The sequence below is a fragment of the Teleopsis dalmanni genome, chromosome 2 (assembly GCF_002237135.1).
Source record: "Teleopsis dalmanni isolate 2A chromosome 2, ASM223713v2, whole genome shotgun sequence".
NCBI lineage: Eukaryota > Metazoa > Arthropoda > Insecta > Diptera > Diopsidae > Teleopsis > Teleopsis dalmanni.
This window is the reverse complement of record NC_051847.1, coordinates 93090425-93105153: the sequence shown is the minus strand read 5'-3', so window position 1 is coordinate 93105153 and position 14729 is coordinate 93090425. Positions and strand designations below refer to the sequence as shown.

The 14729-nt window shown below is 28.7% G+C and overlaps 2 protein-coding genes across 3 annotated transcripts; one reads left to right on the top strand and one right to left on the bottom strand.

The window, feature by feature from the left end:
- Positions 1–4107: 4107 nt before the first annotated feature.
- Positions 4108–5633, bottom strand: LOC119680634 (transmembrane protein 170B-like). Of its 2 annotated transcripts, none has more exons than XM_038093556.1 (2): positions 5328–5633; positions 4108–4952 (listed from the first exon to the last, which is right to left on the bottom strand). In XM_038093556.1, exon 2 carries the CDS (start codon positions 4679–4681, stop codon positions 4274–4276), a length of 408 nt encoding a protein of 135 aa, XP_037949484.1. In that variant the 5' UTR covers positions 4682–4952; positions 5328–5633; the 3' UTR covers positions 4108–4273. The 2 variants fall into 2 exon arrangements, with proteins under 2 accessions (XP_037949484.1, XP_037949485.1); XM_038093557.1 differs by having other exon boundaries at positions 5349–5633.
- A 2507-nt stretch (positions 5634–8140) lies between these two features.
- On the top strand, positions 8141–9753 carry LOC119684325 (craniofacial development protein 1-like). Its single transcript, XM_038098346.1, has 2 exons — positions 8141–9127; positions 9186–9753. Exons 1-2 carry the CDS (start codon positions 8319–8321, stop codon positions 9274–9276), a joined length of 900 nt encoding a protein of 299 aa, XP_037954274.1. The 5' UTR covers positions 8141–8318; the 3' UTR covers positions 9277–9753.
- The last annotated feature ends 4976 nt before the right edge of the window (positions 9754–14729 follow it).

Below are 14729 nucleotides of genomic sequence, written 5' to 3'. Positions count from 1 at the left end.
TCATAAGAAAAGGAAAAATTACCCTAAATTTAAATCGAGAAATTTATTCGTAATAAAAGAAAAATGATATATAAAAGATATGCCAAGTAATATATATACTTGATAAACTAAATGCATTTGGCGAATCAAATCAACTGTCGATTCTTTGGGTACCGGGACATACTAGCGTACGCGGGAACGAATACGCAGACAAACTAGCCAGGAAAGGAGCCGAAACCGTTTCTGGACTAGGATATAATATGTTCCTTTCTCTCATAAATATAAAGAAATCCTAACGGGGCACTGTAAACTAAAATACAACCTTACAAGACTCGATATACTTTTGGCTGCAAACTGTAAATTCTGCGAAGAGAATAAAGATCCACATATGTATGTGCTGTTAGAATGCCCTGCGGTATTGCAGAAACGGAATTGACTCCTGGGAATATATGTATATTTTTAAGGAAGAGACAATAAAACTTTGTAAAGTAAATTCTATACTACTTTTCATTGACGCAACAGGGCTTAGAGACCTACTCTAAACCCAGATGGGGGCACAATAGACCAGATTTTCGCAGTGCCACATCCCTTAACAATAATAATAATATAATATATAATAATAATAATATAATATATAATAATAATAATATATATATATATATATATATATATATATACTTATAATTTAAATGAAAACAAACAAATTGACTTAAACAAATATAGTTATGTTTAAGAACATAAATATCCTAAGATGTTAGCTGAAGGTATTATTAATATAAGACCTAATAAAAATGTTTTAATGTTAATTTCTTCTTGCCGAAAATGACGCGTCTTTATGACGAAAAGAAACTATTTAAAAGTTAGACGGATTTGAATAGCAAAGAAAGGACAAGGACAAAAATTTATTTAATTTATTGAAATTTGGCTGACAATTCAACGCTGTTTCGACTATTGCCAAGTCTTCATCATCAGTGGTCTTAGGAAATAATGGTATTTTTTTTAAATTAGTTTATATTCCGTATATAATTTTGTTTGGACTGCAAGTGCCACGATTAGAACCCGTGCCTGTCAAATTAGAAGCGATGACTAATCGTGTTTATCTATAAGTAGCCAAGGCTGCACAAACTATCAATGCTCAAGTTTCAGGTTTTATATTAAGAAGATTCGAGACTCTTGAATGATTCTCCATTTCAAATAAATAATACTAGTATTAATGAAAGAGAATGAGTTGCAAAGTAGTAAGAAATAAAATTGTACGGGAAATAGAAAGAATACATTTAAATATTAACACTGCTGTATCCTTCAGAACGGATATAGGAGTTGAAATTCACACAACTGTGGGAACCTCAGTATATATTCTAATTCAATTGTAATTTAATAAGTTCCATATAAGTTCATATAAATGGGCAGTGCCTAAAATGGTAGGTTAAAACCAAGACTCGTAATTGATTTAAAAGATTATAATTAATCAATGATTACAGACCGTTATGTAATTCTTGAACTGAAAGAATATTTTTAAAATAATTATCAACTACAGATTTAGAATGTGGCTTCCATAAAATATTAATGAAAGAGGAAGATATTGAAACAATGGCTTTCTCAGTTAATCATGGAAAATATGCACTAAATATATTTCAAGGAATTATGGATAACATTGACTATAATGACCTAAATGATGATAAAGGTCATTTTAAGCTAATAATTGAAACTTTAAAAGAAGCCAATATAAAAATATCAACTCAAAAATTTAAATTTTTTTAGATTCATGTAGAATTTTTAGATTATAAGTTACCAAACAATCAGCACAGTATATTAATTATACTAAATTGAGCTCTACTAGGACCACAATCTTACACTTTATAAGGTATCTATTAAAATTTACATTAAAGAAATTATTATTCTCTGTTTTATGCACAGGTTTAGGAACTTAAAAATTTGATATTCGACGAAGCTAGGGCTTAATATAATTCTATCAATTTTTCTGAGTTGTATAAATCAAATTATATATGACCTTGCTTCAATGTTGACAGTAACTTTGCCACAAGGCACTGACGTGACAATAATGGATAGCGGCACAATGGCCGGATTTATGGCATCCTACCATCTTTACAACTCTACTTTAATATTTTAAGTTCAAGTTTTCTCCATCCTACTAGTCTGTTCCTTCACTGCCAACAAGGGCTTTCAGAAAAAAGAACGTCTATCTTCACAAAAAGAGTTGGTAACAATAAAGCTACATTAGCTGCCTGTTTTTTGGTTATCGCACTTAATCAATGTAGGTAATCCATCGCCTTATATTATGTAGTAGTTCACAGATAACTCTGTTTTGGGTCCACACTACAATACATAGAGTAGCTTACCCTAGTTTTAATATGAAACATTATTAACTAGTGTAATATTTTGTTTAATATTACTAGGGCAATAGTATAAAAAATTTGTTTCAAATGAATATGTGAATAAATGAATTTTGAATATGTGAATGCTTGTGCGTATATAATCGGAAGTACTCCAGCTAAAGACGACCAGTACTCCAGTAAACACAAAAAACAAATACCTTACGAGTAGGTCCTCACAGTTATTGAACCCTTTAAAAAAATTGGCCATTTATTTTAAATTATCAAACAGTTTTTGTATTAAATTTATATTTAATAATTTTTATATATACACAAATAATATTAGTCTAGTTTATATTTAATTTTAGATTACTTTAAATTAATTATTGTGGTTTTGAAAATGGCACTGTAAGTAAGTATTGAATTAAAAACTTTATTTTGTAAATGAATAATATATAATGAAAGGTAAATTTTATATTTCTTATTTAATAGTTTTGTCGTTATATATGTGCTTTTATCTTAGAAATGGTTAGAGCAATTATAACTGAAAAAGTTTTCATTTATGCATTTCTTTTAAAAAAAATTTCTCTATATAAGTTAGACAATTTTATAATTAATGGTATTCAATTATATTTGTTGTGAATTAAAGCTTAAAAATCCTTCCAACCGCACTGACATAAATTGGGTTTAATAAAAAACAAAGGACCATTCAGTTTCAATAATTTATATAGTGTGAGATATATTCAAAAAGACTTCATTTTGGAATGCGGAAAGACTGCAAATTTGGGATTAGCACCATATTGAGTTGAGATATCGATATATATATATATTTTAGTTAATAAATTTTTGATGCTGCTTTAAACATTTTTTTATCCATAATGAATATGTCATTTAAATGACATTAAAAATCATGTAATATTAAAAAACACATTAAATATACATATATAATAAGATATTATTCTACTATCCAGCATCCACATTAGCAAGACTTTGGCAAAGTTTTTATATACACTTTTACTTCTTTACTAAAACAAACAAAACTCGAAAATACTATGTATTTGCTCTCAAACATAAAAAGCTTACAAAAGTCTGGCCAGTGTAAACGCCAAACTAGAACAGTCTGAGTGTCTACACAGGCTTGACTTTGTTAAGATTTTAGTGATTGAATGCAACTACACATTGTTTTCGATTTTCGTTTGCTAAGAGAAATTTGTAGGTGTTAGTGTTAGTGCCTGTAAAAATATTACTAAAAGTCTATCCAAGATAGACAGTATATATATATGATATATCTATGAGTCAGTTTAAAGTTATCTTGAAATCACTATATATTTGATATATATATAAGATGCAAAATTCATCGAATAAATTGTTACAATTCATTTTGAAGTTATAATGCAATTTACAGTACTACTGTTTTATTTAAATTGATTTATAAAAGTTACTTTTTAAGCCTTAATTATTACAACGATCGTTTTTTTCAAAGACTATTATCATTCACAATTTGTATTGACTATATTGCAATTCATTTGTAAATTATATATATACATATTGTAGCTACAAAACTTAACATACATAAATGTTAAAATAAAAATTTAGTCCGAAAGTTAAATAAAAATATTTTACATTTATTAACTGACTTAGAACTAATTATAATGTGTTTTAAATAATCATAAAATGTTTTGTTCATTACGAAATGTGTATTTACAACAGTAAATTTTATTTTAAGATACACACACACTATATAATTTTAATAAAAAGTTAATTATATAAATGTGTTTAATATTTTTACAAGTATACATTATTCGTTACATATGATTGCGATTATTATTATTTTAATATATATATTTTTTAAAAATTTTTCCCTAGCAAATTTATATAATATAAACAAAAATAGTAAAGCTCATTAGACAAGATGATAAGAAAACATTTACAAAATGAATTAAACTTAAAAAAAATTTAATTTAAAGTGTAGCTAATATTCTAGTAAATCCTAAGCAGGCGGAAACAATTGTCTGACCAACGCCCCAAACCATAGCATATATAGGTGACATTGGCAAACTTGAAGCGCGATGTACAAACGCAATGACCGCACTGCTTATGATGCCACTCATAGCCGGCGATAGAAAACCCATCACTAATATCAAAATTGAAAAGAAACGTCCGAATTTATGTTTTCGCAAGGTAACAAAAGCGACTAACGCCGCGCATGTGTGTATGAAAATTGACGAAAAGAGAGCCCATAGAAATACATGATACCACATTTCGCGAAATGTGTTCAGTCGATTTTGTGAGCGCAAGCCCATAACATCTGCGATCGTATCCAATTCATCAGAGTCATCTGCGTAGGATAACATTACAAGTTGCCGCATGTAAATATTCCTGATTGCTAGAAATCTATTGCTTATAGGTTTTTGTAGCTGGTTTTATTTTAGTATTTGGACTTTATGTAGTATTTCGCAATTATTTTATATATCACATTTAAATTAAGCTAAAGATGTACTTTCTTTCAAATGCTTTTGTGCAATTTTTAATTAATTGTTTGACTTAGAAATAATTTTTATTTACAAATATTTTCTTGCTGAGACGTCTTTGTGTCCAGTAATTATCAGGAAATCCCTTTAATATTCATATATAGCTGATCTGAAATCAAAAAATAATTTATAAGTTATAAATATTTATTATATTTTAAAAATTGTTATATATCATATTCATTTAGGATTTCCCTAATTTAGTTTAATTTGATATAAATTAAATATAGTATTAAAAAATGTGAATTTTGTCGATATAAAGTGTAAATTTTAATACCATAATATACGAGTATGTATATTATCATTTAAATTATATATTCCCTAATTATATGTGTATTTAAGTTGTGAAATTAATAATTATTTAATGTAATTAATAAACGATGTAATTTTAATAAATTAAATGCTTAAGCAAATTTTAGAGTAAACTCTAAATTAGAGAAAACATTGAAGAATCTTTTTACAACTTTAAAAAAATTAAATTACTTACTTATATTATATATTAATTTACCATTTTCCTTAGTTTAACAAAAACTACTGAATGAAAACTCAAATGAGTTTTCATTATTTATTTTTATAATTGCTTAAAGTCCATTTCACTTTTTTAGCTTGCTCAGCATTGCATCAAAAAATCGACCCAATTCCTCTAGGGTGTTATTTTATATATTATTAATATTATTTTGTTTAGTTCATTTCAATTACAAACAAATTTCTTGTTTTCTTTTACTGAAGTTTGGCAAGTATTATATTACGCCCATTTATTGATATATATGACATATATTTTTACAACTTTGCTTTATTTTCATTATGAATTGATTTTATTTACGAAATAACCTTTGACATTTGATAAAATTTCAGCTGTGCACAGATGTCAAAATTAACTGTCAAAATATATTAATGCTACCAGACTATTTTTGTAAATAAGTCATATATATATAAACTCTATTCGAGTGAAGTGTTCGTGGTAATATCACGAGGTCAGAAGTATTTAATAAAATCTTTGTTTTTATTAATTGATATATAAAATGTATATAAATAATTTGATATATTAAAAATGTAATTAATTTTTTTGTGTGATATATTATTAAGTAAAGTTTAATACAGCGTTTACATTGGCCGAAAATTTTGAATGAGCCATTTGAAAGTGTTTACATTCGTTCTATTTCATTTGTTCTCATTTCAACAGCTGATTTTTCAACTTGCGGATGTTGATTGATTTTGGGCTTTGCCAAAAAAAGAATGTTGGCATGAAAAGGTTAAATATGCCTTCAGAAAAACCTACATTAGAAAACTTAAAAACATATTTTAACTGTCGATGAAAATACTTTTGGGAAGTAATAAGTTCTAAAAAGCAGTGCATCGTTTTCAAGAAAATGCAACCACCAAACATTTGTTTACCTTTTTTTGTAAATATGTTAAAAACAGCTTTTTAACCTGTCAAAATGCCATGAAGAGCTTTCATTTAGGGTATGTTCAATGGATTCCTTTGCATTTGGAACGTATGTAGAATGCATTCGAACGTCATTCATACAGAATGTGAGAAAATTGCTCATTTTTGTGCTTGAAATTTTATATGCAAGAATGAGCCATTCGATACTCATTTTCGATTTTTGACCAAAATGAGCCATTTTCGGCCAATGTAAACGCCGTATAAAATAGCTTTTAAAAATTTTATCAGCTGTATAAATGAGCTCATAATAAAGGGAACGTTTACTCATTAATATAAATGAGCAAGTGCTTAATTGAGACAGTGAGAATGTACTATAAAATTCAAATAAATAATTTCTTGTATTTTATATTTAACGTTTGGGTATCAAAAAATAAAAAGTATTAAAATAAAATTATTAATAAAAAAATATATTATTGTTAGAAAACTTACTTAAAAACGTAATTACAAAAACAGAAATAAGAAACAAAATCAAGTTAAGATGAGTAACAGGTTTTATACAGAGCTAATTATGCTAATTCATTCGCTAATCTGAGCCAAACAAGTAAAAATGTTTTGATATATACAAATTGCAAAATCTCATTACTTCTGCTGCGTGAATAGGATATAGCAAATAGCAGACGTGTTGTCGTGCAATCGACTGCGTGCAGCAATTCGGTTGCGGTACTTGACAAATTAATACAAGAAATAACACTGGTAATTTTACCAAACAAATTTTTCTTCAGTTGATTAATCACTCCATTATGAATGTTCACCGACAACTTTATATTGCATTTACAATGGTCGCAAATGACGCATTTTAAATCACTCATTTGAAGTACTTTTAAGTACTTTTTGGGAAGTAGAAGTTCCAAAAAAGCTTCATCGTTTTCAAGGAAATGCAACCACCAAACATATGTTTGCCTATTTTGCAAATATGTCAAAAACAGCTTTTTCAAACTGTCAAAATGTCATGAAAAACCTTTATTTAGGGTATGTTCAATGTATTCATTTGCATTTGGAACTCATCAACAATCGGAACTCATTTGCGCATATGAGTTTTTGTATGCAGAAATTAATCTTTTCTCTCTCATTTCTGATTTTTAACCCAAATCCGTCATTTGAGGTCAGAATGAATGCCATATTAACCATATCTTAAGTGGAATATAAAATTTTGTGATGAGTTCAAGACAAAATACATTTTTTCTACATTCGTACAGTATTCACTTTAATTAAATTGAATAATTGTTTTTAATATTTTTTAACGTTATATAATTTATTTATAAATTTATTTATTACCTTTTTATAATAAAGCTGTTAGCTTCAGTAATTTACATTTAATATATTTCACAATAAAGTTTTCGAAAAGAAGTAAGCTACAACGACAAAAATTCTTTTATATCATTTTTAATAGAATTTTTGGTTGACTATATGTTATAGCTGTTTGATGTTTTGCTAAGAGCAAGAGTGCTTTAACTAAATTCATAAATGCTATTTCCGAACAAGTCAATAATAATAAAACAGCAATTTTGAGTATTGGCAAATACCCATCATCAGCGAACTTGGAATTATTCTTGTATTTAATTATTCGTAAATAAGGGCACGAGTACCAGGGATTGAACTCGTGCCCTGCTAATTTTAATAACTAATATTTTTCATTATATTATAAAAAAATTTTAAATAGAAATAAAACAATACTTATAATTTAATTTTTTTTAATTGAACACATTATATATATGTTTTGGCTTTATTTAACATAAATGCTGGTTTTTGGCTACGGGTACGAGTTTTGTAATTTGTTATACCAGTTGTAACAGCTTATTTATTTACGGAATTAGGTGGCAATCTTTTGTATATTTTGACAGTTGTGAAAGAGGGAGACACCTACTTACCACTTTACAGAACTAACGTCCACATTTACAGAAGCATTTTCTTAGTACTTTTTCATTGAAATTGTTCGCATATAACACATTCTGCAAAAATTTTGGATTGCATATCTTCAAAAACACATTTAATACACTTCAAATTTTTAACAAGATAGCAACCATTAGTAAAATGAGCAAAAAAGTGGATTACTCTTCTGATAGTGATCAAAGCGATGAAGATTTTTGTCCAGAAAATGCCGGTAACATAGAACAGCTTAGCGAAGAAGATACGGACGATGAAATCGAAGAATCAGAAAACGGTGTGGTATCTGCGAAAAAAGTGAAGAAGTCTAATAAAAATGGTAGTAAAAAGCAAAAAAAAGAAAACACTTCAAATGATGATGATATTGATTCGTCGTCACTAGAAAAAAGAAACACACGCCAAAAAGCTAATTCCAACAATGCGCAAGAGAAGTCTATCATTGAAAAGGATGCATTAGAATCAGACGATGATGAAAAGTCGCGTACTGATGCGCTTTGGGCTGATTTTCTAAGCGATGTAAAAGTTGTGCCTAAAAAAGAAAAAAGTTCGACAACCGCTATAAGTTCCTCCAAACCAAGTTCAATCTCTAATAAAGCTAAGAGTTCTGTTCAAACAAAGTCCACTGTTGAAGAACCTAAAATAGAAAAGCTAGCTGATGAACCTGTCAAAAAAACACTAACTGAAGTGTTAAACTTTGCTGGTGAGGATGTGGTCGTACAAAAAGAAGTCAGCGCTGATAGTATTAAAGAGAATAGCCGTGGAAGTGGAAGTAAACCAGTTGTTAAAGGTATTAAACGTTTTTCTTCTGGTGGAAGTGGTATAAGTTCCATAATTAATCAAATTGGCAAAAAGAAAAAAATGTCTGTATTGGAAAAATCGAAGCTAGATTGGAATAGCTACAAAGAAGATGAAGGCATTGATGATGAAATAAAAACATTTAACAAGGGCAAAGATGGGTAAGTTAGTTTGTACTGCTAACAAATGAAAAAAATAATAACATTTGTATTCTCTTAGATTTTTGGAGCGTCAGGACTTTCTTCAACGAACTGATCTACGGCAGTTTGAAATCGAGAGAAATATACGTCAGTCGCGCCGTAATAATTAAGTTAAAAATATTTTCAAATAATTCTAACTATAGTTTAATTTATAATTATTTTTAAATGCATATAACCTAATATAATTATATGTACAATGATATATATAATATATATATATAAGTGTTTGGAGGTAGCCTTAGTCGAGGCTATATTCAATTAAATTCAAAGATCCAATATCAACATTAATGAAGCACATGTGCGTATGCTTTTTATTTCGAATAAAATTTATGTAAATATTCATTTGAAACACATTATTAACCAGAGCGTGTAATCAATAGAATTAAGCTATTATTTATCAAAAAGTTCTTATGCCGATCTTATGCTTTCTGAAATTAGAACATGATTACTTAATAAGCTCTAAATATTCCATTAGTTTTTTAAGATTTTTTTTAATAAAACATTGTAAGTCAGAACATGTTTTTTAAATTTTACAATAGAACTTATATAGTAACTAAAATAATTTTTTAACCGATAATAAAAAACTGTATGTTAAAAGTTGTTGAAGCAATTTTTAAGAGTTTGGTTTGAAAAGATAATCACTTCGCCGATAAAAAAGTTTATTCTGCCATAAAATTGTAATATTTATTTTATCTTAGCTATGAAACATCATATAGTATATAATGTAATAAAGACTATTGTAAAATTAGATTAGTTTTTTAGTTTTGTTTAATATAACCACAACGAAGTACCATATACTGCATTTCATACATATAAAATAAAAAAGTTTATTATTTGAATCTGTATTTTAATAAAATTTAACTTAACCGAGCTTAAGATTGATTATTTAACACTAACATTGTTAAGAAGCAACACTCATTCATTTTTGTTAAATTTTTTAATAAATTTTAATACATATTAATACATATTAATATTAAATATACTATATATATTTAATATATTAATGTGTTTAAAATTTTAATAAAAACGAGTAAGTGTTTTATTTATTAACAATTTTTATGTTAAATAACTAACGTTAAGCCGGGTTAAATTAAGTTTTATTTTATAAAACAAAATTATATGAATGTCGTAAGGTACTGAGAGGTGAGATATTTTGAACAGTGATTGATTCTTTTATATCCATTCAATAAATGAAGATTAGAGACAGATAATTTTGTAAAATACAGTAAAAAGTAAAGGGACATAATAGCCAAATACTGTCCAAGGCGACGTTATGAAGACGCATTAATGACGAGTTAGTGGAGACGCCTTAGTGGTACTAAGTATGAGTCAAATATAATAATTTATGTGCATCATAACTTACTAAATTTTTGGATGATATAAATAACGTGTATGCTGAAATGATACATTAAACTTTAAGAAAATAACTAATATGTTTAACCCAGAAATTAGTAATAAAAACTAATAGAAATAACAAATTCTGTTTATATTTTGGTTTTTTATTAAAATAAACAAAATAAGATTAAGATAGAAAATTATAGTATATGTTATAGCCTAGGTACTTTCTCGTTTCTATACAAACCCATTCTTTTTAGTGAAGGATGAAATTTAGCTGAGAACTGTGAGTTATATTTGATCGTCTATGCGAACTATCGAATTATTTAAATGAGTTAGTTATTATAACTCATTTGTTGTTGTAGTAATCCGTTGGAATCCTGTAATCCATCCATGTCTTTTGCTTCATTTTCCTTCGGGTTATGCGGTTAGTGATGGGGTATGTGGCTATATAAAAGGATGCGATCACTATATGACATTGAATTCACACTGAACCTAGGGACATGACTCTAACAGGTCAGTGGGTTTGATTTTATGTCAATAGGGCATTGATTAGTGAATGCTTTACGACTACTGAATGAGCCATTATAGTTCTTGTTGTATGTGAAATATGTCTCTCTTCCTTTGAGATATCATGGAAAGATTTATCATTATCGAGATAAAAAAAATATTGTATCCGTTTGAAGGACTGACATTTTCTGACAATGTTCGACACCATTGAGGTTATTTTCATTGCAATTTGCGATACGAAGGTAGGGATTGACGGAGCAATGGGGATTAACGATTTTACTCTTTGTGCAAGAACAAATTGCTTAGGTAGCGGCTGACATTGCTCTTTAACCAGTACTATTTTATATATTACAAAGACATACGATAAAAGCCCATCAAAACTAGTTCCAAGTTATTATATGCCTGAATATTATTTCATTGTATAAAGTAGGTTTTGGGAGAATATACTGAGGTATTTCAGCAGATATTAGCTCGCCCTATTTTTTGTGTAACATAACAGACGTATAGATCAATATGATATCTGTTTCTACTGTTTAAGTTGAATCCTGTAGCAAAATACCCACTTAGGTCCTTGGGTATTATTTATTTTTATTTTATTATTAATCAATTATATTTTATTAGAAAATAAAATATCTAATTCCATACATAAGTATCGGAAATCAAATGTTATTGTTGTAAAAGACTGCGGGCTTATTGTATAGGCTTCAAATATTATGAAATATTAACTTTCCCATATACAGGGTTTTCAACGTGCTATATGGTCCTCTTTACCTAAACTTATCACTTGAAGAAATGAGTATTATAATGTAGTACATGTTAAATGATGGGGAATCGTTCAGAATGTATTTATCACTGACATCTGAGATATATGTTCTGTGAAAACATGTGAAAATATGAGCACTAAGAAAACGAGGTGCGTATTTAATGTTCATGAAGATCTGATGAGGTTGCCTATATCTTGTGAAGATAACTACTTGTATCTTTCTATGAAAACAAAAACTATAAAAAATATCTTACTATTCTCATGCAGAAGACAACTTGTGAGATCGGATGGATTACTATATGAGTTGATGATAAGAATATTTTTAGAAAAGCTTTTTAACAATTCATTTGCGATAAATATATTTTCTATGTACAGATCTGTACAATTTGTTTAGATTCAGATTTATGGTTTTTTTATTAATATAGTTCTTATGAACTTAAAATACGACTCGAACTGAATTTGAAGAATCAAGCAAAAGCTAACCAAACCAAGCCAATTATGCTGAGATTTGCATTCTTAAGACAAGTGTGGTGTTGTTTGTGGTATCTTAGTTGTTTCCTTTAGGAGGAACCATAAGCGCAACATTGTTCCTAAAGAAAGCAAAGAATACTGTGTGAAGCTGGACTACAGCGATCATAGCTGAATCAGCATAAACAGTAAGTTAGCTTCAATGTACTTGATATAGTGTAAACAGGAAGCGTTACTTTGTGTGTAGGACAAATTGCGCTTTGTCTTTTATTTGCCTTGATTTTTTATAATACTTCAGCTGTTGTTAGCAAATTCGTGATTCGAATGTGCCTTCGTTGCCGCCTTCTTAAGTCGAAAATTGACATTAAATATTAATCATTGAACCCAATAACAGAAGTTCTATTATAATTCACTTAATTTTCAATCAAAGATCTTGCAAAATATTATTTTCATCACAGTTGCGACGATTTCTGGTGTTGAAGCAGTCTTTGGATATGTTTTATATGGATCGCCTTTAAGAGTGTCACTCGCGAGTGACAATCTCTAAATAAGTGATCCCAATTAAAGACCATTTCGTTTGAAAGAGAAGATTTTTCCAAAAAAATTTGGCATTATAAACAGTATAAACTTTAAGCCCTTTAAAGGGTTTTGTGTAATCAATAGTGAAATGTATACAATAGATCTCTTCCGGCCGTAGTAATAATAATATCTTCCGGCTATAATAATAATAATAATTGATAATAATTGCCTCTAATTTCTTTCTAAGGAATTTAAGCATTAAATGATGTCGTTTAGTTTTTTCGACTTTTAACAAATATATTGATACGTTCACTTCAAATCGTCGTCATTGTTTATAAAAAACAATGGATTCACAAATCGAAATGAAAGTTTGACATGAACGATAAAAAATATTAGAATAATAATGCAGTATTGGTTATATTATGGAGGCATATAAGATGCGTGGTGCTAAACACGGCACCACTGTCATCACTCAGGCACTATATTCGCCAGATCTGGATCGGTGCGAGTTTTTCCTGTTCCCGAAACTCAAATTGCCCCTTCGTGGTAAGCGTTTTGAGTTGATTGAATCGGTAAAAGAGAATTCGCTGAAGGTACCAAAAGCCATACCTTCACGGGCCTACGAAAAGTGTATGGAAGATTGGGTTAAGCGTTGGCATATGTGTATCGCTTCAGAAGAAGCATATTTTGAAGGAGATAAAATAAATTTGGAATAAAATATTAATTTGTGTGTTTTATTTACAAAATCCGAGTACTTTTTGAGCAGAATATATATATATTTACTTATAACATTGATCCTGATGACTCGATAACATAATGGAAAGTCATCTGACATATGGTATATAATGAGTTTCACTCTTTTAAGTTACATTATTTGCATATGATGGATAGTTCCGTATTACTAACTTAAAAAGCAGTACTTTCTAGTACACTTAGATTGATGCACTTGTTGAAGTTCGAACTAACTAATAGTACTAACTAATAACTAATAAATTAAAATAGTTTACCCATTTGTTGATAAAATAATATGTTTGTCGTAATTTTATTAAATATATTAACATAATTACATTCATCACTAAATTTGTGACATTGGCCTTAATTCTGCGGAGGTTCTAGAGCCGTCAAAAGGGCCCATTAGATATGTAAACATTTTAATAATTTTATCAATTTGAAATTTTCTTGTTTAGTTAAAATCTCTTAAGTTTGTGCTTCGTTTCTCTTAAAATTCGCTGATGAAAGCTTCAAAGCTCTTTCAAAACTCACAGTTGACTCTTCAGTTTACAACAATGCGAATTTGTAATTCCAAGTGGTAACCAAGCAAGCGTTTGGCTTTTGATTTTGCCAAGCCGATCGGTTGATTGCGTCTCGCCTTCCACTGGCGGTTCGTTAGGCTCTTATGGCTTCTTTATTTTTATGTGTGCGGCGGCGCAACCAAAATTGCAACTTTATCAGTCGCCGAGTTCAGTTGAATTTCGACTTCGCGCAGTGAAACTACTATCGATGCTCGGGTTAGTGATGTTACGAGTTTAAAATTGGGTCTTTCTGGTAGTTCGCAGTGTTTTCATTGATAACATGTTGTGGTTGTTGTTCATGTCGTCCGCATTGCTGTCGTGCCGTTGTAACTGGTAAAGCGCGTCCAAAAAACCTTAATTGACGACTTTAATGTGGTAACGCCAGTGTGGAGCAGTTGCCCAAATGTTTTCTTCCTCTTCTCTTAATTGAAAGTATCTAAACGAATATCGATAAAAGTACATTGAATTATTCAATAAAAGTAGTTAAGGTGCTTGAAGTGGTGAAAAGTTTATTAAAAGCAATAAAAAAAATTGTTAATAATTTTTGGTCACTGCATTTCAGAAAGCAAACAAAAAAAAAAAATTTATTAAAATTATTTTTATAATTTCTGCTTAAGCAGCGTTTAGTTTAAATAATTTTTTTAATATTTGGTGAAAGTGTGCTAAAGTGAAGGAA